Here is a 22,204-nt window from a genome sequence, read left to right on the forward strand (position 1 = left end):
ACATGTACAGGAACCCACACCATGCCTTGCTGCAAGTTAAACAGGAGGAAGGGAGCCATGAAGCACTGCTCCTGTGGCCAAGTAGCTTCCAGTTGAATGCAGTGACTAGAGGCCACGTCACACTGTGAACCGCAGTCTACCTCGCCCCCTGCCAGCCAAGGGTCCCCTGGCTGGAATCAGGAAGCATTCAATGCTCTGCACCCTGAGAGCAGGAGAGGATGGTACTCAGGACTGAAGCATCTGGAAAACCAGGGCTACTCAGAGAAGAGCCTGAGGCAGTTTTTTTTTTCTCTCTCCCAGCTGCCTGCTGGGGGCCAGACCCTTGGGACCGAAACCAGGTGAGTCAAGCTGCTCAAAACACACACCTAGGAAGCAGGGTGATGGTCCCCAAGGTGGACTGCCATGCTCGGCATGGCCCCTTTGCTCCATTCTCCCCACAAAGGATTCAGACCTTAGCTTCCAGAACTGGCAGGAGGCCTGCATCCCAGGTGGCTCAGGGGTAAAGAACCCACCTGCCAATGCAGGAGACTTGGGTTTGATCCCTGGGTCGGAAAGATCCCCTGGAGTAGTAAATGGTAATCTGCTCCAGTTTTCTTGCCTGGGAAATCCCACAGGGCCTGGTGGGCTACAGTCCATGGAGCTGCAGAGTCGGACAGGACTAAGTGAACAGCAGCAGCAGTCCTACGGGCAGCAAGACCAGGGCAGGCAACTCCAGGCTCTTCAGGGCAGGCTGGGGGTGAGGCACCGCAGCAGGAAGGGACCTCGGTGACAGTCCTCGAGCAGCCCCCTCTGCCAGGACATGCAGCAAACTCCAAGGAGGGTGGCAGGGGCCACATCCACATGCTCTGAGGGGCTATTCTGAAGGGGAGAGGATGTGGGAAAAGAACACTGTCACCACAGTGGGGCCTTGTGCTTCGAATTCTCCCCCAGTCTGGTGACTGAGGAAGGTCTGATGTCTCCAGAGGTTTTAACCACACACAAACTGCTCACGGAAGTTTGAAAGAGATTTATTTAAAAACAGAACGACAAAAAAAAGCTTTGGTATTCCAAAACCCAACAATCAACAGTCACTGGAAAGTTAAACACCTCCCCTAAGGCCCAGAGGTACAAAACCACGGTCTCCACAGGCTCATGGTAAGGACACGATGTGCAAACCCCAGGGTGATGGAGACCCACCCTCTCCACGCAAGCAGCCTACAGGGCTCCAAACCTCCCGGAAATCACCGCCAAGATTCACTACCGAAGAGTGGATGCAAAAGTCATCTGGCAAAATCTCAACAATAAATTATTAATAAAAATTCATTCAAGAAAAGAACACATTAAATTAGGAAAAGAACACATTTTTTCCCAGACAAATCTTTTCAAAAGAGGGTCTATTTCCTGGGATAGAAGAAAGGGAGAAAGTGGAAGGAGTGAGTTCAATTTCAAGTATTTTCCGTACAGGTTCATTTTATTGAATCAAAAGCTTACAAAAAGTCCATCGGCCCCTCCCCTCCCCTCCCAGATGCAAACTCCTGAATATCCACACGCACTTCTGAGTCACTGGTGTCCCCCAACAAGGCACAAAAGGCTGGGTGCTTTCACAGGATCCCTTGTTCGCAGCAGCAGGACTTTCAGTGCTGGGCATCTTGTGCAAGTGGCGACTGAAAGCAGGACTGATGTCACTCAGACACTGGGATCTTCCTGTTCAACCAACAAGACAGGACATTACTGCACACGCCAACCCCAGTGGACAGCTACAGCAATCTTGAGGGAAGCAGGTGATGGGAACACCCTGCTAGCATCCCATCCTGGCTCCTGGATGACGGTGCTCAACCCAGAGACAGGCTACAGCCATCCTGGACTCAGGGCCTGGGCGTCTCCTTAGGCAGGTGCAGCAAATTCACAGGCTCTGCTCTGGCCAGGCCTGGCTTCAGGGGTGGGAGGTCACTGAGCAAGATCCGAGAAGACAGCTTGGCCTGTCCCCCTGATCAGCTGAGAACCATGGGTGGATGGGGCTAGGCCAGATTAACAGCAGAGAAGTCCACCACCCAGCAGGGAGAAGCAGCCCGCCCACCTGCTTCACTGAGGCTGCCAGACCCATGCAAATGCAAGGCAGCCCGTGACAGCCACCCGGGAAGGCCATCTGTACATTTCTCTTTGATCTGACTTCTGTGTTCCTCACGCTTGACAAGTTCAGACCTGCCTCTGATCCTTCTCCCACGCCTTTAGGTCAAGTGCTACTTCCTTCTCTGAACCAGAAGCCACTGGGAGCACAGACCTGGAGCTAAATGTACCCTCCACCTACCCTCCACCCCACTACAATCTAATGAAAGGAATGGCAGGCAGCCTCCCCGAGGGACACCCATCCCGAACTCCAAGACATGTTTCGATGAGAGTTCCACAGTCACCATGGCCCAAACCATGGCTTCCTGGGAGCAAAGATGTTTCAGGAAACAGGAGGGAAATGATCTTGTCCCGGCTCACTGCATGGGACTGACCTCTGAACTCGGTAAACAGGCTCTCAGGGGTGGGGGTGCAGATCTCATCAGCAGTTTAGGTAGAGGCTTCAAGTCCATCTAGGGGTTTGTGGCAGGTATTTTTAACTGTTGAGATTTAGGATGTGGTGACAGGCCTGCCTACGTCCCTGTGAGGCCAGCAGACATTTATCTACGCATGTCTGGATTCCACAGCTGCCCTTCCAATGGGCTCCTCTAAGAAGGTACTTTTAAATGTCCTCTCAAAGTATACCTGCTCCCCTCTGTGATGAGGACAGAAGACACTAGCTTAAAAGGACACTTCACAGGAGGGAGGTTCAAGAGGGAGGGGATACGTATACCTATGGCTGATTTATGTTGATGTATGACAGAAACCAACCCAACGTTGTAAAGCAATTATCCTCCAATTAAAAAAAAAAGGATATCCCACCATTCCCCCAGCCTCACTCTGTCCTAGATTTGGGACAGAATACAAGGCTGGGGCCCTGGGTGCTGGAGACACAGGGGCTTTCTACCTTATTCCTGAAGAAGGGCTTGGCGCCAGGCCCACAGTACTCATTGTAGATGAGCTTGAAGAGGAAAAGGTGGAAGAGGGTGATGAGGGAGGCCACGCTGAACCAGAAGAGGAAGGGCAGCCCCGGGTCCTGCTGGGCCATGTGCTCGTCGTGGGCCAGGATGGCCTTGAGGTGCAGCGTGTGCCGCAGGTCTTGCAGGTGCGTAAGGTCAGTTGAGATGTAGAGCAGCGGCGTGATGGGCTGTGTCACCATGACCGAGAAGGTGTGGCCCTGGGGCGCCGAGGTCAGCTCCACAGGCTCGTCCAGGCAGCCCGCTTCACAGGCGTAGATCTTGACGAGCTGGCCTCGGGACTCTACAGACACATGCAGGTATGGCTTGCCCTCAGTGTCTGCGAGCACGGCCAGGTTGATGTGGTCGTTCTTGTAGCGGATGCCGTGCAGGGCGTAGCTGTTGTGCAGCACATCAGGGTCGGCTTGGAACTGGAGGTGGTTCTCGGTGAACTGCAGGCCACCAAAGCTGAGCACCATGCCCTGAAGGATGCCGGGGGCACCCGCCCGCACCAGCCCCTTGCAGCCGCGCTTCTGCAGGGTCAGCCTCCACAGGTCCCAGAGCTGCAGGATCTGCTGGACGGAGGATAGGCGGCCTGGCCAGAGGTTCTCAGCGTGCATGGTGGCGTGGCCGCTGAAGCAGTGATCTTCATAGTTGAGCGTTGACTCCATCTGGTCCCGCTCCCTGTGGCTCAGGTCAGGGCTGAGCAGTGGGGCCGGGGAGCAGGACAGCATGTAGTACAGCGTCAGGTTCACGGTCAGGCCAGATGGAGTATGGGCATCTGTGATCTTCTTCATTTCCACACCTGTCATGCCATAAAGGTTGCATGTTAAGGAGGACCAACACTGCTGGGAGGCTGAGGTTATGAAACAAAGATCAAAAGCAGCAGAGCTGGGGACTTCCCTGGTGGTCCAGTGGCTAAGACTCTGTGCTCCCAATGCAGGGAACAAGGGTTTGATCCCTGGTCGGGGAACTAGATCCCACATGCTGCAACTCAGAGTGTGTGCTGCAAATAAAGAACCCACATGCTACAACAAAGATCAAAGATTCTGAGTACTGCAACTAAGACCTGGTGTAGTCAAATAAATAACAAGAGCAACAACAACAAAAAAAGCAGCAGAGACACAAAGTTTTTGTCCTTGATAAAAACAGCAGTTCTAGTCTCTCTAGAGTTCGGGGGAACATTATCCTGCCTGGCTTCCTCACATAACCACGTGGAGCCCCGAGGGCCTAAAACCTGCCAGTGGGGCTCCTGCCAAAGCCCAGAAGAACACAGACTTAGCCAAGCCTATGACGCCAAGTCAAAAGGCCAGTCCCCTGTCTCCAGAACGGTCACCTATGCCCTGGCCGGTCATAGGCTGCTTCTGTTTCCTGGGCTCATAACTTCAAACAACATCTGATCAGAAGAGCTCCCAGATTTGTATGAGCGCTAGCCTCAGGCAGCTAACCGCACATGTGGTGTCTCTACCTGGATGTCTGATAGGCATTTTGAACCTGACAAGGTTTGAATTCTTCCATTCCCCTCTTAATCCTTCCTTAAATCATCTCCAGACACCTGCTGGCACCCTCCCCACAAACTCAGGAGTCACCCTCACGTTCTCACTCTTCACTGCCAGTCCACTGAAAGCCCCAGTGGCTGCAGCTCCGAAAGTATCAGAGTCGTCCACCGTGGCCTCCACAGTCACAGCTCTGGTCCCAGCCACCCTCCCCTCACCTCGGCTCCTGCCAAAACCACCTATCTGGTCTCCAAATTCTACTGCCCCCTGCCCCCACTTACTGTCTATATGCTGAGACAGCAGCCAGTGGGACCCTTAAAAATGTGCACCAGGGACTTCCCTGGTGGTCCAGCAGTTAAGAATACACGTTCCAATGCAGGGTACGAGAGTCTGATCCCTGGCTGGGGAACTAAGATTCCACATGCCACGTAGCAACTAAGCCCGTGGGCTCTGGAGCCCACAAGCCACAACTAGAGAAAACTGCATGCTGCAACAACGACCTGGCTCAGCCAAAAAATAAGTAATTTTTTAAAAAAAAGAAGCCCAAGCCTGTCACCAGCTGAAACTGTGGGGAACTGAGGAAAGACTCTGGGGACGGGCCAGGCCCTTCGTTTATCCTTTACCAACTGATCCTTCCCCCCCCACCCCCAAGCCACTCTGCTCAAACCAGCCTTCATCTACAAGAACAAATAACAATAACACCTGCCCTTTATGCACTTCTCTCATAAGATTCTGCTAAATGTCCTCTAAGGTAGGCGTTACTATTATTGAATACAGGCCGAGAGAAAGTCAGTGACTGGTTCAAGGTCATGCAGATACTAAGTGGTGGAGCAAAACAGTCAGCCCCAGACCCAATGGCAAGCCCAAGTATGAGCCATCCCAGGAACCCTCTTCAGTGTCAGTTCTGCTGACTTTGCAGCGGCATCCCCAGGGTGGGCTGTGCTCACCCTGCTGCAAGGTGTGGACGCCTGACAAAGCCAGACCTCACCTGGACTGAAGAGCTGAGCCCAGAGGCGCTGGTGATCCTGGAGCAGCTCAGCTGCTGGCATCTCCAAGAGCTCCAGCATTTCCTTCCGAGCCAAGTCCTGGAGCACCTTGAGCTCCTTGGCTGCTTTGCTTTTGAGCACCTGGGGGTTAAGGGGGCCAGAAACGTGCACCACCCACAGCACAGTCTCGTCTAGCTGCGCCTTGGGAGCCACCTGGAGACGGTCCACTAACTTCTTGGCGGCCACCACCACCAGATGCACCAGCCCCGTGGGAACAGGCGGGGACCGGCCAGAGTAGAGGAGGAACTGATGGTCTCCGACCTTCTCCAGGGTGCTGGTGAAGGCCCTGGGGGCCGGGCCGGCAGTGGGCCCCACAGTCTGCAGCGCGGCCACGCGTTCCGTGGGGTTGTTGAGCTGGATGCGCTGCAGATAGACGTGGGGTCGGCCACGGTGAGCGAGAAAGTCCTCCTGCAGCAGCACGCAGTCTCGGCCGGATCCCGTGAGCAGGCCGGAGGCCGAGGCGGGGCCCGGGCCGGCGGCCGCAGGGCCGGGACCCGAGGTCCCCAGCTGCAAGCAACGTACTCGCCGCAGCAGCCCTTCCCGCAGAAGCAACACTGACTCCCCAGCTTCAGGGAGCGGGCTCAGCGGGCGCAGCTGCACGAAGGGCACGAAGTCCGGCGCCACGGCGGGCTCCCGCTCCCCAGGGGTCACCCACAGCCGGTTGGCGACCACGTCCAGGGCCAGAAAGCCGTTGGCCACCAGAGATGGCACTCCAGGGCCCAGGGGCACAGCCTCGCCCCGCTCCCGCAGGCTGCGCCAGGCGTGGGTGGCCGCCTCCAGACAGGCAGAGGGCTCGGCAGCGCCCGGCTCGCCGTGGGACCAGGGCAGCAGCTGCAGGCCGCCCGCCGCCCGCCGCGCCCCGGAGCCCGCGAACCAGAGAAGCAGCACCAGGAGGCCGAGCAGGCAGAGTAGGCGGCGGGCCCAGCTGCTCGACAGCAGTCCCGGCAGCCCCTTAAGCCGCTGCTGCAGCCACATCGGGCCGCCAGGCGCGGGCGCGGCGCGGGGGCGGCCGCCGGGCCCGCCGCCCAGCCCACCGGCCCGGCCGCCCGCGCCTCACTCCCCGGCCCGGACCGCAGCGCCCAACCCGGCTCCAGTCGCAGGCGCCGCGGCAGCCACCACAGCTGCTTCCTCCTCCTTCTCGGTTCCCTCCGGCCGTCAAACAACACCGGCCGTCAAGCGCCGCCGAATCTTTTGCGACAGATGGAAAAGAGGCGGGTGGAGGAAGGGGAGCGAGAGGGCCCCACAGGAGGCGGGGCCACAGAAAGGAGGGGGCGGGCGCCGCCGGGGGATGGGCCACCGGTTCTTCTGTTCTGCCAAGTCCGAAAGAGTCCGGTCGGGGTCTGTGGAAGACTGGACGCTTCCAGCTCATGGAAAGGAAAAAAAAAGCCACCGCGCTAGCCAAACCTAATACGTGTCGGGCCCCATCTGCTACTGATGGATTCAACAGCCCTAAGCTTTTTTAAAAATAATTTTTAAACTTTTTTTTGTAAAAATGATCCTCACTGCAAAAATACTTAACAACTGTGCAGAATAGTAACCCCCCCCAAAAAAAAGAGAAAGAAAAAGAAAAGAAAGTAACCATTGTCAATCAGATTTCCTAGGATATATTTTGTAGACACTTTTCCAGACCAGTCTGGCTGCATGTACAGTATGTATGGGACACAAACCAGTTCCAGGACACTCCATTTCTCTACCATACCAAGTCATCTTCTTCTCTTTCTTTTAGATAAGTAACTTTTAATTATTTGTTTGGCATGTGTCAGCATGCGGCCTCTCTAGAGGCTTAACTGCCTCTAGAATTGGAATTTTCCCAGACCAGGGCTTGAACCCACGTCCCCTGCATTGGAAAAGAAAATGAAAGTGATAGTGGCTCAGTCCTGTATGATTCTTTGCAAGTCCATGAACTGTAGCCCACCAGGCCCCTCTGTCTGTGGAATTCTTCAGGCAAGAATACTGGAGTGGGTTGCCATTCTCTTCTCCAGGGGATCTTCCCGACCCGAGGATGGAACTCTGGTTTCCTGCATTGCGTTACTGTCTGAGCCACCAGGGAATTCTTAACCACTGGACCACCAGGAAAGGCCCCTAAGTCATCTTCTTGATGTCAGCTGTGAGTTTTAACTTATTAAATAACATAAAACACTAAAGCTGCATGCTTTGAAAATGATTTTCAATTGTGAATTATCAATGCAGAAGAGAAATTTTGTTTGTGGGGGGAAAAATTCAATCAGAGCACAGGAGAAGACAATGGGACGATTGTTTCCGTTTTAGTTTCAGAACATTCCAAAGTCAGACAGTGTGCTTCCCAGTTGTTGAAAATTATACGGTCATTTGAGGTGGCTTCTTGTGAGCTGTGTGCAGATGCAGATGTGTTTGCTGAGTTCTAGGGCCAGCATCCTAAGAGAAGGTGACTCTCCAGGTGATCCTTCAGTATGCTCACCTTTTTATATTTTTAAGATCATTATCAAAACATACACACAGAATCTTGACTCCCACAAGGATTTCACAAGCCCACAGGACAGCTTCATGAATGTGCAGGAATCCATAACCTACAGTTAGACAGATAGGATCCATCCAACCAACTCAGCAAGGCAGAAGTACTTGGGAGGAACAGTGAGATGACAGCAAAGGACTAAACCAGGCTTGATCCCACCTGTAAAATGGGGATGACCAGAGAACCTGCCTCTCAGATTTCTGAGGAATAAATAAGTTAATACAAGCAAAGCAAGCAAGGTCCAAGTACACAGTACATGTAAACCTATGAAAATGTTTTTGCTACTGTAAACCTCTGTGTGATAGACATATAGCTTGGTCTTTTGAGATTGTTTCTGGGGGAGCAATTTCTGGAAGTAGATTTCTACGTCAAAGAGAAGGGTCATTGTTGGTGCTCTTAACTCCCTTGTTGTTGTCATTATTGTTGTTTAATCTCTAAGTCGTATCCAACTCGACTCTTTGCGACCCCATGGACTGTAGCCCGCCAGGCTCCTCTGTCCATGTGGTTTCCCAGGCAACAATACTGGAGTGGGTTGCCATTTCCTCCAGGGAATCTTCCCCACTCAGGGATGGAATCCCCATCTCCTGTATTGGCAGGTGAATTCTTTACCACTGAGCACCAAGGAAGCCCCCTCTCTCTCTTAACTTCTTACCACTCTCAAACACCCCAGGGGAAGGAATCACAGGGTCAGCAATATAGCTACAACAAAGTCAGAAGGTCAGGAGAAAGGACCTTGGACTTCCCTGATGGTCCAGTGGTTAAGAATCTGCTGGCCAGTGCAGGAAACATGGGTTCAATCCGTGAGCCAGGAAGATCCTACATGCTTCGGAGCAACGAAGCCAGTGAGTCACAACTACTGAAGTCCGAGGCTCTGGAGCCCATGCCCCACAACAAAAGAAGTCACTGCAATGAGAAGCCCATGGACCACAAGAAAGAGTATCTCCTTCTTGCCTCAACTAGAGAAAGCTAGCGTGCAGCAACAAAAACATAGTGCAGTCAAAGGTAAATTAAAAAAAAAAAAAAAGAGTGAGGACCCTGGCTTGAGGCTACCTGGGTTTTGAGTCTTGGCCTTGCCCCTTGCTAGCAAGTCAGCTAACTTCCTTGGGCCTTGGTTTCTCCTTCCATAAAATGGGGATCACAAGACAGCGCTGGATTGGTCTGAGACTTAAGTTGGACAAACAAGTTAAACATTTAGCACATTGCCTGGCTTAAAATATGTTCCCCAGTGGCTCAGCAGTAAAGAATCTGCCTGTGATGCAGGAGACGCGGGTATGATCCCTGGACTAGGGAAGATCCCCTCGAGAGTGGCATGACAACCCACTCCAATATTCTTGCCTGGAGAATCCCATGGACAGAGGAGGCTGGAAGGGCTACAGTTCATGGGGTCGCAAAGAGTCAGACACGACTGATTGACTAACACACACACACACACACACACACTGGCTTAAAAAATAACACTCATTATTTAAATTTCTTTTTTTGACTAGGAAACATAAAACACATATACATGATACAAAATTCAAAATATACAAAAGGGTGATGCATGGGCATTAAGTCTTCCTCTTTCCAGGAGCTCCAGCTAGTTAGTTCCTCTTCCTAGGTGGAACCACTGCTTCTTGTTCCTTGGATACTTTTCCAGAAATTCTGTTCACTAACAAATATATAGACAGAGATCTATATTTTTTCCTTCACAGAAATTATAGCATATGATATACACTTGCATGTTACTTTTTTCATTTAAGAGAAATTCTATTATTATTATTATTAAAGGGAGTGGAAGCCAGTGGGAGTTAGCATATTACTTGCATGTTACTTTTTTCATTTAAGGAAACAGCTTGGAAATTCTATTATTATTATTAAAAGGAGTAGGTAAAAATAAATAAATAACAAACAAAAAAACCAAACCAAAAGGAGTAGGTACTAGTGGGACTCACTGATGGCTGTAAAGTGGGCGGAGGCTGAGAATCGGCGGGTAACAGAAAATGTAGCTGTTAACTGAGACTATCACACTTCCTCCAGTCAAGAAAAGAAATGATAAAAATGGATAAAAGCAGAGAATGAAAGGGAGAACAGCCTCTTGTGGCACCAGACCACCGCCCTCTAGCCCAGCTATCCTTTCTGTACCTTCCAAGAAAAGCAGAATCCGGTTCCTTTAAATGTGCACAACACGTGCAGCACGTACCGGGAGAAACATCTGGGCGGCTGCCACCCCTGGCTGCTTAAAGAGACAGGCCCTCCCTTCCGATGAAGCTTGGACCGAGTTCAAGTTTCAGCAATTTAGTGAAGGGGGTTGGGGGGACAGAAGAATGGATATCCAAATTGGGGAGGTGGGGCAGGCTTCACCAGGGTGATCCTTTCTCAAAGGGAGGCCACCAGCCTCCAAGATTGATTTCCCCTACTAGTTTGCAATGACTCTGGGAACCCCACTGCCCTAGGAATTTTTCTGTCCAGAGTACGTCACCATCATCGAGATTCTTCTTGGGCCCGAGCAAAAGGGAAGTTAGAGAAAAGTTGCCTCCCTTTCTGTGGTCCCACATCAGCTGTGTGACTTTGAGCAAGTTGCTCCACTTCTCTGAGCTCTGATTTCCTCATTTCACAAACAAGGGCAATACTGCCCAACTGGCAGGGCCCTGGGGAATGAGACATGAGCCAGAGCTTTGAAAACTGAGCCAGTCAACACATGCTCCTTCTCTTCCCCTCTGCTTATCCTTCCATTTCCTCCTCGAAGGAGCTGGAATTTCAGCCTGCATCCTCCTGAATTTAAAAAACATCCGGTGGATCCTGGCATCAAGTCCTGTCCCCAGCTGCAGAAACTCCCTGCCCTGGGTCCCAGGTCCCATTTGGCTGGCAGAGGCCCTGGTTGGCACACATGCCTCCCTTCACTTGCCTTTTGACCTTGAGCTTGCTGCTGCGTCCCCTGGGCCTCACTTTTATCATATTTACCACGAGTGAATCTCTGTACAATGAGATGATCTCCCAGGTTCCCAGGGACTGTACTTACTTTCTAAAAGAACATGTGGGATTCCCTGGTAGTCCAGTCGCTAAGACAGAGCTCCCAATGAAGGGGCGCAGGTTCGGTTCCTGGTTGGGGAACTAGATCCCACAGGCCACAAATAGAGTGCACATGCTGAAACTAAAGTGCGTGCTGCAAGGATGATCGTTGAAGATCCCATGTGCTGCAACTAAGACCTGGCGCGTTCAAATAAATACATATATAAATAAATAATATGTTGACTTTGTTTGGATTGTACAAATAGTATATATTCATTGTAAAATGATTCTAAAAACAATGAAAAATATAAAAAAGAAAATAAAAACTACCTGGGAATAACATACACATGTTCCCACAAGCTGGAAATTACGACTGTAAACATTTGACTACCATTTTCTTTTAGCATCGTATCTGTAAGGATATATTTTTGCTGAGTGGAGTCATAGTGTATATCCTGCTTTTCCCTCATGACATCCTATCAATGGTGTATTCCTCATGTGAAGCAGTCCCACAGGCTTGAAGCACTCACTTCTGTGAAAGACCTTAAACAATTTCATTCATTCATTCATTCAACAGTGACCTCAGGGCCAAGACCTTCCTAGGCTCCGAGGTTCTCCGTTACCTCCCAGGGACAAACTTTAGGCAGAGTAAAGTGAGCCCTTATTGTGGGTCGGTGTTGCGCTTTCTACATGGCCAGCAGCCAGGAGGGCCCGCAAGGGTGTGGATGCCTCTGAACACATTCCTACCGGCCTCGCCCACTCCAGGCTCAGACCCTCACGCCCACTTTCGCTTTGAACAAGGACTAAAGAAATCTGAAGGGCTGAGATGTACTGAGAGCTTATCACGGGTCTGTTCTAGGTGCCCCGTTGGTAGCAACGTCACTAACCCGTGCAAGATCCAATGCACAGCGGCCATCGTAAACCCCACTTTTCAAGCGTGGAAACCGAGGCTCACATTGATCGTTACCATCAAGGCTTGGCGCAGGGTCTTGGGTATAGAAACTGTTGCCTCGCCCCTCGCCCCTCGCCCGTCTCGCCTCCTCTTCCCGGTCGGAGTGAAGCCCCGGGAAAAGAGGGAGCAGGGCGGCGGCGGAAGGGCCCAGGAGCCGCGGGAACAGGCCGCAGGGAGCTGCCTGGACTCGGAGATGCAGGCGAGTCTGCAGGAAACCCTGCCCCCAGGCCGCGCGGCGCGACACCGCCCCCGGGGCGGGCCCAGTGCGTGGCAGCGGGATCGCCGACCCCATCGCGAAGTTTCCAGCCTGCGAGCGCCGCTGGACCGGCCGGACGTTCCCAGATCCCAGCCATGCGGCTCCTGCTGCTCCTGGCCCCGCTGGGCTGGCTGCTCCTAGCAGAAACGAAGGGTGACGCCAAGCCGGAGGGTGAGGGCTCCGGGCGGGAGAGTGGGGGTTGCGGGAGGGAGGCAACAGGGGCTGGAGCGGGAGGATGGGGGCAGGAGGGCTGGTCTAGGGGCTGCCTCCGTTAGGAGAGGTCTGTAGGGAAGTCCTGGGCTTCTGAGGGTTTCTGGGTTCAGGTTGCGGGTCCCCTGACTCGCTGGTGACTTGGTGACTTCCCCTCTTAGGGTTGCGGTTCCCACTTTCGTGCCGCTGGAGGGGAGGAACGGCCGAACTCCCGTTCAAGACCCAAAGGGTCAAGGAGTAATAGCACGCATAATAATAAGAACAGTAGCTACCATATATGGAGCGCTGACCACGGGTCAGACATCAGTTAAGCCGATCCCAAGCTGAAGCCCATCGTTCTACTATTCCCATTTTCCAGCTGGGCAAACTGAGGCTCTAGAATTGACTCACTTGCCCAAGGTCATTCTGCTTGTGGACTTTGGAACTTGGATTCTCACCTATGCCTCACAACCCTGGAGTGAGGGGCCCCTGGGCAGGGTCTGGGGTAGAAGGGGTGGCTCAAATGCCAGAACCGTTGGTACTTGCCTGTGTCCTCTGTGGTCTGCTCTGCCCCTGTCAGGTGGGTCTTAACTCTTTCTGGGTTGCACATGAGGAAACTGGGGCCCAGACAGGTTCAGTGACTGCCCAGGGAGGTCCAGCCTTGGAGTGGTAGGTCTCAGATCTGCTGGATTCCAGGTCTAGTGCTCCTTCTACATCCCCAAGGCAGATTGGATTTCAAGGTGTCCCACCATCCCAAGTGGGTGCTCTGCTCCTCCCCAGCTCTACCTGGACCACCTGCCCAGTGAGCATCTGAGAGCCCCCAGGGGGACACTGAAGGCGGGCAAGCCCAGCAAAGCAGAGCCAGACTGGCCACAGCCTCCATCATCCCCATTCTGCTTGGTCCACCCTCCTAGAGAACCTGGGAACAGAGTGGGGGTAGTTTAGCAGATGGCACCTGGGAACAGATGGTCGTTTAGCAGACTTGGGCCAGGAGAAGGGATGGGAACCAGCATTTCTTGAATACTTCCTTTGTGTCAGGTTCTACCCAAGGCCACATGTCTCCCATGGTGAAGCAGTGTTGCTTCATCTCCATGAGGCTTGGTGTTCTCGCCTGCAAAACAGGAGCGAACATACTTCAGTCCCAGAGCTTGAACAGGGATTCCGTGGGTTGAACCCTGTTGGTGAGAGTTCAGCTCAATGCCCAGGCCATCAAGGCATTTTCTTTCTTGGGCCCAGTGCTACTTTCTGGAGTACCCAGCAGGACAGTAAGACCTGTCAAAAAATCCAGTGAGAGCGGTACTAAGCACAGGGCTGGGCTGGTGGTATGTGCAAAGGGCCTGTGGCCGGGGTCTAGTTGCTGGCCTTTTTTCCCCTTGAGTCTCTCTTCCTTCTGCTTCTACTGATGTAGGCTCCCTCCACTTTAGACCATCCCAGGAGAGAAACCCCAACCACCTATGATGAAACTCAGGGGGGTGAGTTGGAGAGACCAAATTGAGGACAAGGCTGCAGGTGCCCTGATCCCCAGCAGGGGATGAGAGGGGGCAGAGTAGGTGCAAGGCAGCCTCCACAGAGTGTGCAGGATTCTGGGCGTTGCTGAGATAATCCAGATAAAGCACCTGGTAGATAAGCAGGTCCCCAGACATGTGGCTAATATCAGGCTGCTCTCAAGTGGCCGCCCTATGCTTCCCTTGCTCCACTCAGACCTTTTTGATAGCATAAGTAATCATTGGGCCCATTTTGCAGTTGGGAAGACTGAGTTCCCTGAAAGGTTAGACCCCTGGTCTCAGGTTGCCACAGCTGGTTGGAGGTGGCATCATTGACTGCAACTCAGACCTTCTGCTCCTTCCTGCTGACTCCTACCTTTGGATAGAGGGGTGTCCTTGTCAGGAGATGCTGCTTGGAGGAGTCTCTCCAGCTCTCCCAGACCCAGCTGGTTGGGACCCCTCAGTCTGCTGGCTAAGAAGACAGTGGAGGATGGAAGTTTTTTCTCTAGGCCTTGCTCAAGCTGCCTACTGGCCTCCTGTCGAGGCCAGCTCCTTCCTCCCCCTGGCTGGGCGGGGCCACCCAGCCCAGCACCAGGTGGCCAGGATAGTGCAGCTGCAGAGGAAAGTTCCATGGGGCAGGCGCAGGGACTGGGCCAGATGTCCCTCGGGGGCCCAGCGAGGCCTGAAGTAGGGCCAGGAACTTGCTGTCTGGGGCTTGGGCGGTAGGGTGGAGATTCTCTCAAGAGCTTGTCCACCCTTCAAACACCCAAGGATTTGACACAGGGAGAGAAAGATGGATGGTTCTCACTTTCAGGGTGCTCCCAATCTAAGGGGGGAGACATGGAGCTCCTCACTGCGGTGGACGCCCAATCCTGTGGGGGAGACAGAAGCCTCTGTGCCCTCCTGTGCCCGAGGGAACAGACACAGGGCTCCTGGGGGAGCCCGCAGACTGATGGGGGGGACCAAAAAAGGCCTTCAATAAAGCAGGATCCAAACAAGCAAATTTGCGCAGAGCTGAGGGAGCAGGGGAGTCCCCAAAGGCAGCCCGGTCCTTTCTGCCTTTCTTCCCGCTCCCTTCTTCCCGGGCTCACGCCTTTCTCTGCAGGCCTTCATCTGGCCACGGAGAGGGGAGGACCAGCCTCAGCCCCGTAGTAGCTGAGATCTGAGGCTCCAGGATTACCAGCTAGGCTTGGGTGGGAGCTTCAAGCCCTGCTGTGAAACAGCAGGAAATGGAGAAGCAGGCAGACCCAGCTGGTTGGCGTGTGTGTGTGTTGGGAGGGGGGCGTCTGAGGAGACCTAAGGGTGTGAGTGGGAGGCCAGACCCCTGAGGAGAGGCAGGGCTGGCTCTGGCCCTGGGAATCCCCATCTCCAGGCTCTGCTTCTGTTCCAGCCCCAGGTGGGCGTTGGGGATGGAGGAGGAGTTTTCATTCATTTCCACCTCCCCAGGGAGCAGATCGGGTGTGTCCTGACCACACCTTGAGATCCAAGGCACACAGACCGTCTGCCCCCTTGCCTGGGCTGGCATTGCTTGGGGCGAGGAGTTGGCATACCACGGAGCACAGCTGAACTGGCCTGAATCCCCAGCCTTCTCTTAGGATCCCAGAGAGATGTCTGCACTCCCACAAGCCCTTGGTGCAGCCTTTCCGGTCATTCTTGCTCTCAGGAAGGCAGCTCCCCTCCATCCTGGTCCCCCCAGCACAGCTCCCTCTGTTAGGGGAGGTTCCCTATGACAAAAATTCCTTCAATCCTCACAAGAGTCTCTGGAGGAAGGTGTTTTTTCTTTTTCTGGCTGCACTGTACAGCTTGCAAGATCTTAGTTCTGTGACCAAGGATTGAACTTGGACCTTCAGCAGTGAAAGCGAAGAGTTCTAACCATTGCTCGACTGCCAAGGAATTTCCTGATAATACTGTTACTACTCCCATTTTGCAGATAGGAAAACAGAGGTGCAGAGAGGCTAAGTTACTCTCCCAGCAGTCTGTCTCTCGCAGTTTGCCACTCCACTCTGCTGTTTGGTTTATCTCTGCTGACCCTGGATCATGGGTCATCATCTCTCCAGGGAAACCACTGCTGGACTTGGAGCAGCAGGTTAGGGGGACCAAGAGCCCTGGATGGCCGGCCTCACATGGGCCTTGGCCTCAGCCCGTGGCGGCTGACTGGACCAGACAGCAAGCAGGTGGGCGGGTCCCTGGTGTTCACGGAAGGCGAATCCTCCACGTTGTCAGCCTGTGGGCTGCCCAGAGCTCTGGCTGCGCGGTGATTTGGGAAGAGAACTCACCGCGTGACTGGAGCCGGGTGCCCATGCTGGGGAGGCCTGAGAGAAGGCGACCAGAAAGGCTGGATTCAGCTGGCAGCTGGGATTCCCAGCATTCCAGGATCTTGGACAGGGAGGTGAAGGGCATGGGCGTGTGGGATTCCAGCTCATTCCTGTCTTATACTTTAAGGTTCTGTGACCTTGGGCAGGTTATGTAGCCTCTCTTTGCCTCAGTTTCCTCACCTGTAGAAGGGGAGTAGAAATGTCACCTATCACATAGGATGGTTTTTTAAAAAATTATTTAATTGGTTGTGCTGGGCCTTCATGGCTGCCTGTAGGCTTTTTTTGTGAGTTGCGGCAAGTGGGCTTCTCCTTGCGGTGGCTTCTCTCGTCGTAGAGCACAGGCCCTGGAGTGCAGGCTCAGTTGCCTTGCGGCATGTGAGGTCTTCCCAGACCAGGATCAAACCTGTGTCCCCGGCATTGGCAGGAGGATTCTTAACCGCTGGACCACCAGGAAAGTCCCTGCTTAAGGTGTTGGTGGTTAAATTCGATAACAGATGTGACATGCTTCAGGCAGTGCGTGGCATTGAGTCAAGGCTCAGCTGGTGCTAGTGCCTAATAGTCACTCCCGACAGGGCTCCAAAGGCCACACGCTGCACATAGGCCCAAGTCACACTCAGTCCCAGCCTTGGGGAGGGACACCAAGGAAATAGAGACATTGGGCTCATCATGATGAAGGGAGGAGGAGCAGGTTTGTACTGGTACTGCACCTGAAGGACACAGTGAGACTGCTCGAGCTGAGGACTGATGGATATAAGGGGATGAGATTGAGGAGAGCTTCCTGGAGGTGGTCTGGGGAAGAAGCAAGTTTTGCAGGCAGGACAAAAGAATAGGGTGCCGGTTGGATTCCTCACGGCAGTTTCATGGGGATGTTGAGAGCTGGTCCCTTAGGGCACGGGCCTGCCTTGAGTTCTGTTGCTGCGAACCACCTCCCGAGCCCCTGCATGGGAGCCTAGAGTCAGAGGACCAGGGGATGGGTGGTCCTATTCAGTCAATCCTAAAGGAAATAAAACCTAAATGTTCATTGGAAGGACTGATGCTGAGGCTAAAACTCCAATACTTGGCTACCTGATGTGAAGAGCCGACTCATTAGAAAAGACCTTGATGCTGGGAAAGATTGAAGGCAGGAGGAGAAGGGGACAACAGAGGATGAGATGGTTGGAGGGCATCACTGATTCAATGGACAAGAGTTTGAGCAAACTCTGGGAAATGGTAAAGGAGAGAGAATCCTGGCATGCTGCAGTCTATGGGGTCATAGAGAGTCAGACACGACTGAGCGACTAAACAACGTCAGCCTCCCAGGCCCTGCATTGGAGCCTAGAGTCAGAGGACCAGGGGAGATGGGTGGGACCAGAGGTTTCTAAACGTGGCTGACATCAGAAATCACCAGGGAAGTGGAGGAAGAATCCAATCCAGCCTCCTGGCTCCATCTCAGATTGCTGGTCCTGGGACCCAGGAGTGTGGATTTCACAACCTTCTTTGTGATGCTAACATGCAGGCAGGTTTGGGACCTCCTGTACTGGGTGATCGTGGCCACGAGAGTGGACATTGTGTTGCCCAAGGAATATAGGATTTGTAAGGTCCCCTTGCAAGACCCTGGCAGGGAAAACTGAGCAGAGACAGGCTGGGCAGGTGGAAGGGGGCATATGGGGATGGCCTGGCTGAACCGTCTCTTTAGATGGAGACGGATGCCTGACCACAATCCAGGCCTGAGCAGGGCATGCAGGGTTAAGAGAGGGGCCTTCAGAGCCAGATGTCTGCGTCCACATCATCGTGCTGCCTTGGGCAGGTTACAGTGTCTGAGTCTTCCCCCCGCCCTGCCCCCTGCCGCCTGGCTTCAGGAGCCCTTGCCAGTAGAGAATCCAGAATCTCACATAGATGCACACACTGGCTTTTTCCATCCATGAAATGTGACACTCTTCCTGTCCCCAGCAGCCCCTGCTCTCGACCAGAGGGCCTCAGAGCTAAGGCTTTGGCTCTCCTATCCTGGGGGCAGAATTAACCATCCAGGCAGGAGTTGGAGGGAGTCCTTCCCCCGAGTGTGAGCCACGCCCCTCTTCCCTGGACCCCAGGGTCAGATGGTGAGGCCTCCTCTCTCCACACCTGCCTAGTGAATCCACCCTTTTCTGCCCCAGGTCTCCGGACCCACCCCCAGTGGATTCTTGCCAATCCTGGCCCGGCTGCCTGGCGCCATGCCCCTGCTCTGGGACCGGCAGCCTGCCTCTAGGCTCAGCCGACTCTGCCAGGCTGGACCCCTTTGTTCTTTTAGCCCAGGCTCCTCCTGACTTCTTGGGGAGGTTAGGGTGGGAGGGCCTGACTTAACTGCGCTGGCCTGGCCACTTGGAAGATCTGTTCATCCATAAAAGTGCTAAGTCCTGGACCCCAGGGAAACAAAACTCACCCAGTGAATCAATGATGAGTGCTGCAAATGATGGAGTCCTACCTCTGAGGGCAGGAGCGGGGTCAAGAGAAATCCAAGAAGGCTTCATAGAGGTGGAGGTAGGGAAGAAGTGAGACTGGGAGGAAGGTTAGAGAAAGGGCAGAGAGAGAAAACCCTGGCAGGAGGGAGGTGCCCAGCAAGATGAGGAGCAGGGCCTGCTTGGTGGAGGGAACGAGGATGTCAAAGGCCAGTGGGCAGGGGCCCTGAATGCCAGAGCAGGGCGTTTGCCTCTCTGTGATCAGCACCACGAATAGCTCTTAGTGTGTGCCAGCATTCCCACAAGGATTTTCCGGGCCTGGAAGTGAAATGGGCTTCCCCGGTGGCTCAGATGGTAAAGAATCCGCCTGCAGTGTGGGAACCCTGGGTTCGATCCCTGGGTTGGGAAGATTCCCTGGAGGAGGGCATGGTAACCCACTCTAGTATTCTTGCCTGGAGAATCCCTGTGGACAGAGGGGCCTGGCAGGCTACAGTCCATGGGGTCGCAAAGAGTCAGACATGACTAAGCATGTGAAAGTGAAAAAAAGTGTTCGTGACTGAGCATAGAAAGTGAAAAAAGTGAAAGTGTTGGTTGCTCAGTCGTGTCTGACTCTTTGGTTCCCCATGGATTGTGGCCCACCAGGTTACTCCGTCCATGAAGAATTCTCCGATCGAGAATACTGGAGTGGGTAGACATTCCCTTCTCTGGGGAATCTTTGCAACCCAGGGATTAAACCCAGGTCTCCTATATTGCAGGTGGATTCTTTACTGTCTGAACCACCAGAACCTGATCTCACTTCATTAGTCTAGCAGCCCTAGGAAGCAGGTACTATTATTACCCCTGTTTTACAAGGGGTAAACTGCAGCTCAGAAGGTCAAGGACTTGCCCAAGGTCACACGGTTGGTAAGGAGCAGAGCCAAGAGCCTATCCAAGCCAGCTACAAAGCTTTTGTTTGTTTTTTTTTCCCCAACCAGCGATTCAACCTGGGCCTCAGCAGTGAAAGCCCAGACTCATAACCACTAGTACACCAGGGAACTCCCAGAGCCTTTACTTCCCAGAGAATGCAGTCTCAAAGTATGGTCTGGGAGCGGTTTGTCCAGGGCTCCCAGAGGTGGCATGTGGGAGAGTTTCCAGCAGGTTCTGTTGTAGAGATAAAGCCACCCTGCAGAGCCCAGAGTGGTTCCTTGTAAAAAAGGTAGCATAAGTAAGTTCATTTATATCACTTCTTTTTAGATTCCACATATAAGGAATTCCATAGAATATTTTTCCTTCTCTGTCTGACTTATTTCAGAAAGAGACTCACAGACTTAGAGAATGAACTTGTAGTTGCTGGGGGTAAGGATGGGAGGAATGGATAGGGAATTTGGGATGGACATATACCTACTGCTCTATTTAAAATGGATAACCAACAAGGACCTACTGTATAGCACAGGGAACTCTGTTCAGTATTCTGTGGCAGCCTGGATGGGAGAGGAGTCTGGGGCAGAATGGATGTGTGAATATGTATGGCTGAGTCCCTTTGCTGTCCACCTGAAACTATCCCAACATTGTTAATCAATTATGTGCTCAGTCACGCCTGACTCTCTGCGGCCCCATGGTCTGTAGCTCGCCAGGCTCCTCTGCCCATGGAATTTTCCAGGCAAGAGTACTGGAATGGGGTGCCATTTCCTATTCCAGGATAATTGGTTAGACTCCAATACAAAATTTTTTTCATTTTTTTTTTTTTTTGAGAAAGGTAGCATAGCCGCTCTCTGGCCAAAGGCCAGGATTTCAAGTGAATTTCTACTGCAGGCCAGCTCTTCTTGGTTCTCACGGTGTTGGGAGAATTCAAGGCCAAGTGAGGCTCAGCACAAAAATGTGTTGAGATCAATTAGCAACGTCTGCCCTAAGTGCAGGCATGGAGAGTGGAGGTTATTCGCAGGATGATGTCTGACATTGGCCAGAGAGGTCCTCCTGGTGTTCAACATTCAGAGCAAATCCTTTCCTCTGCCCTTAAATCCAGAGAGACCCAGTCCCATAATGCAAGGTGCAGACGCTTCTGTTCTGGGCACTTCCAGCCATGTTGGTCAGTTGCCAGATGGACGGAGACCTGGGTCATGTCGCAGCTCTGACATTAACCTGCTGAGTGATCTTAGGCATGCCCCTTCCTCCCTGGGCCCTGGGCCCTTGTCTGTGATGGACTGACGTGAAGATACATCCCGTGGGATTTGACACATCCCTTTGGGCACAGTTACCCACTCCTGATGCCACCTCTCTTCATCCTCCGTTCCCTTCTGTGTTCCTAGACAACCTTTTGGTCCTCACCGTGGCCACGAAGGAGACCGAGGGGTTCCGACGCTTTAAGCGCTCAGCTCAGTTCTTCAACTACAAGATCCAGGTAAGGGGCTTCCTGGGTGGGGGCAGAGACAGCCAAGAGGAAGTGCTGGACAGATAGAAGTCAAGATGCTCTGTCTGTCAGATGCCCAGGTGGGGCTGGAAATTGAGCTGGCCAGGTTTCTCTTTAGCAAAAGCCCATGTTAAGGGGCCTGTCTCTGCAGGCGCTGGGGCTGGGGGAGGACTGGCCTGGGGAGGCGATGTCAGCAGGCGGAGGGCTGAAGGTCCGGCTGCTGAAGAAAGCCCTGGAGAAGCATGCCGACAAGGAGAACCTGGTCATTCTCTTCACAGACAGGTAGGAAGCTGAGAGGTAGAATATTCTAGAATGAGGCCCTGCCGGAACATCAGGGATGAGGTGGGGATTACTCTAGTTAGGATTGTCTGCAGTTCTAAGGGGTCTATGCAGAAAAGACCCATTTCCACTCTTGGTGAAAAGATGGATGGGCGGACCTGCCCAGGTATGATGAGCTATGCTTCTTTTAATGTATATATAATATATATAATTTTATATATTTGTTTTTAGTTGCACTGGGTCTTCATTGCTATTTGCAGGCTTTTCTCTAGTTGTGGTGAGCAGGGGCTAGTCCCTAGTTGCGTTGCACGAGGCTTCTCATTATGGTGGCTTCTCTTGTTGCTGAGCACAGGCTCTAGGGCTCCTGGGCTTCAGTAGTTGTGGTGTATGGGGCTCAGTTTTCTCTTTGGGCTCAGTAGTTTCAGCTCCTGGGCTCTAGAGCACAGGCTCAATAGTTGTGGCATGTGGACTTAGTTGCTCTGTGGCATGTGGGATCTTCCCGGACCAGGGGTCAAACCTGTGTCTCCTACATTGGCAGGTTGAGCCACCAGAGAAGCCCGCTGAGCTATCCTTTGAGTGTGAAATGGATATATATTATGGGGACCATGTCTCTTCCCAGGGAGGAGGTGGAAACTTGGTGGGCAGGGTCAAAGGTAACAGAGCTGATCTATTTGCCAGATGTGGCCCAGGGCGAGCATGGGAGGAGGATAGTGTTAGTTGCTCAGTCGTGTCCGACTCTGCGACCCTGAGGCCTGTAGCCCTCCAGGCTTCTCTGTCCAGGATTCTCCAGGCAAGGATACTGGAGTGGGTAGTCATTCCCTTCTCCAGGGGATCTTCCTGACCCAGGGATCGAACCTGGGTCTC

General features: G+C 53.1%; 2 protein-coding genes across 2 annotated transcripts in view; one reads left to right on the plus strand and one right to left on the minus strand.

Annotated features, from left to right (window-relative positions):
* Window positions 1–991: 991 nt before the first annotated feature.
* On the minus strand, window positions 992–6,760 carry KIAA2013 (KIAA2013 ortholog). The gene is made up of 3 exons (XM_020895742.2): window positions 5,526–6,760; window positions 2,993–3,846; window positions 992–1,683 (listed from the first exon to the last, which is right to left on the minus strand). The coding sequence occupies exons 1-3, from the start codon at window positions 6,556–6,558 to the stop codon at window positions 1,666–1,668; spliced, it is 1,905 nt and encodes a 634-aa protein (XP_020751401.1). The 5' UTR covers window positions 6,559–6,760; the 3' UTR covers window positions 992–1,665.
* A 5,249-nt stretch (window positions 6,761–12,009) lies between these two features.
* Window positions 12,010–22,204, plus strand: part of PLOD1 (procollagen-lysine,2-oxoglutarate 5-dioxygenase 1) — a 30,677-nt gene continuing 20,482 nt past the window's right edge. The window contains exons 1-3 of the mRNA XM_020895851.2: window positions 12,010–12,444; window positions 20,961–21,052; window positions 21,213–21,343. Of these exons, the coding sequence (XP_020751510.2) occupies window positions 12,369–12,444; window positions 20,961–21,052; window positions 21,213–21,343 (299 nt within the window). The 5' untranslated portion in view covers window positions 12,010–12,368. The remainder of the gene's footprint in view (window positions 12,445–20,960; window positions 21,053–21,212; window positions 21,344–22,204) is intronic.

This window comes from Odocoileus virginianus, chromosome 11, assembly GCF_023699985.2.
Source record: "Odocoileus virginianus isolate 20LAN1187 ecotype Illinois chromosome 11, Ovbor_1.2, whole genome shotgun sequence".
Lineage (NCBI taxonomy): Eukaryota > Metazoa > Chordata > Mammalia > Artiodactyla > Cervidae > Odocoileus > Odocoileus virginianus.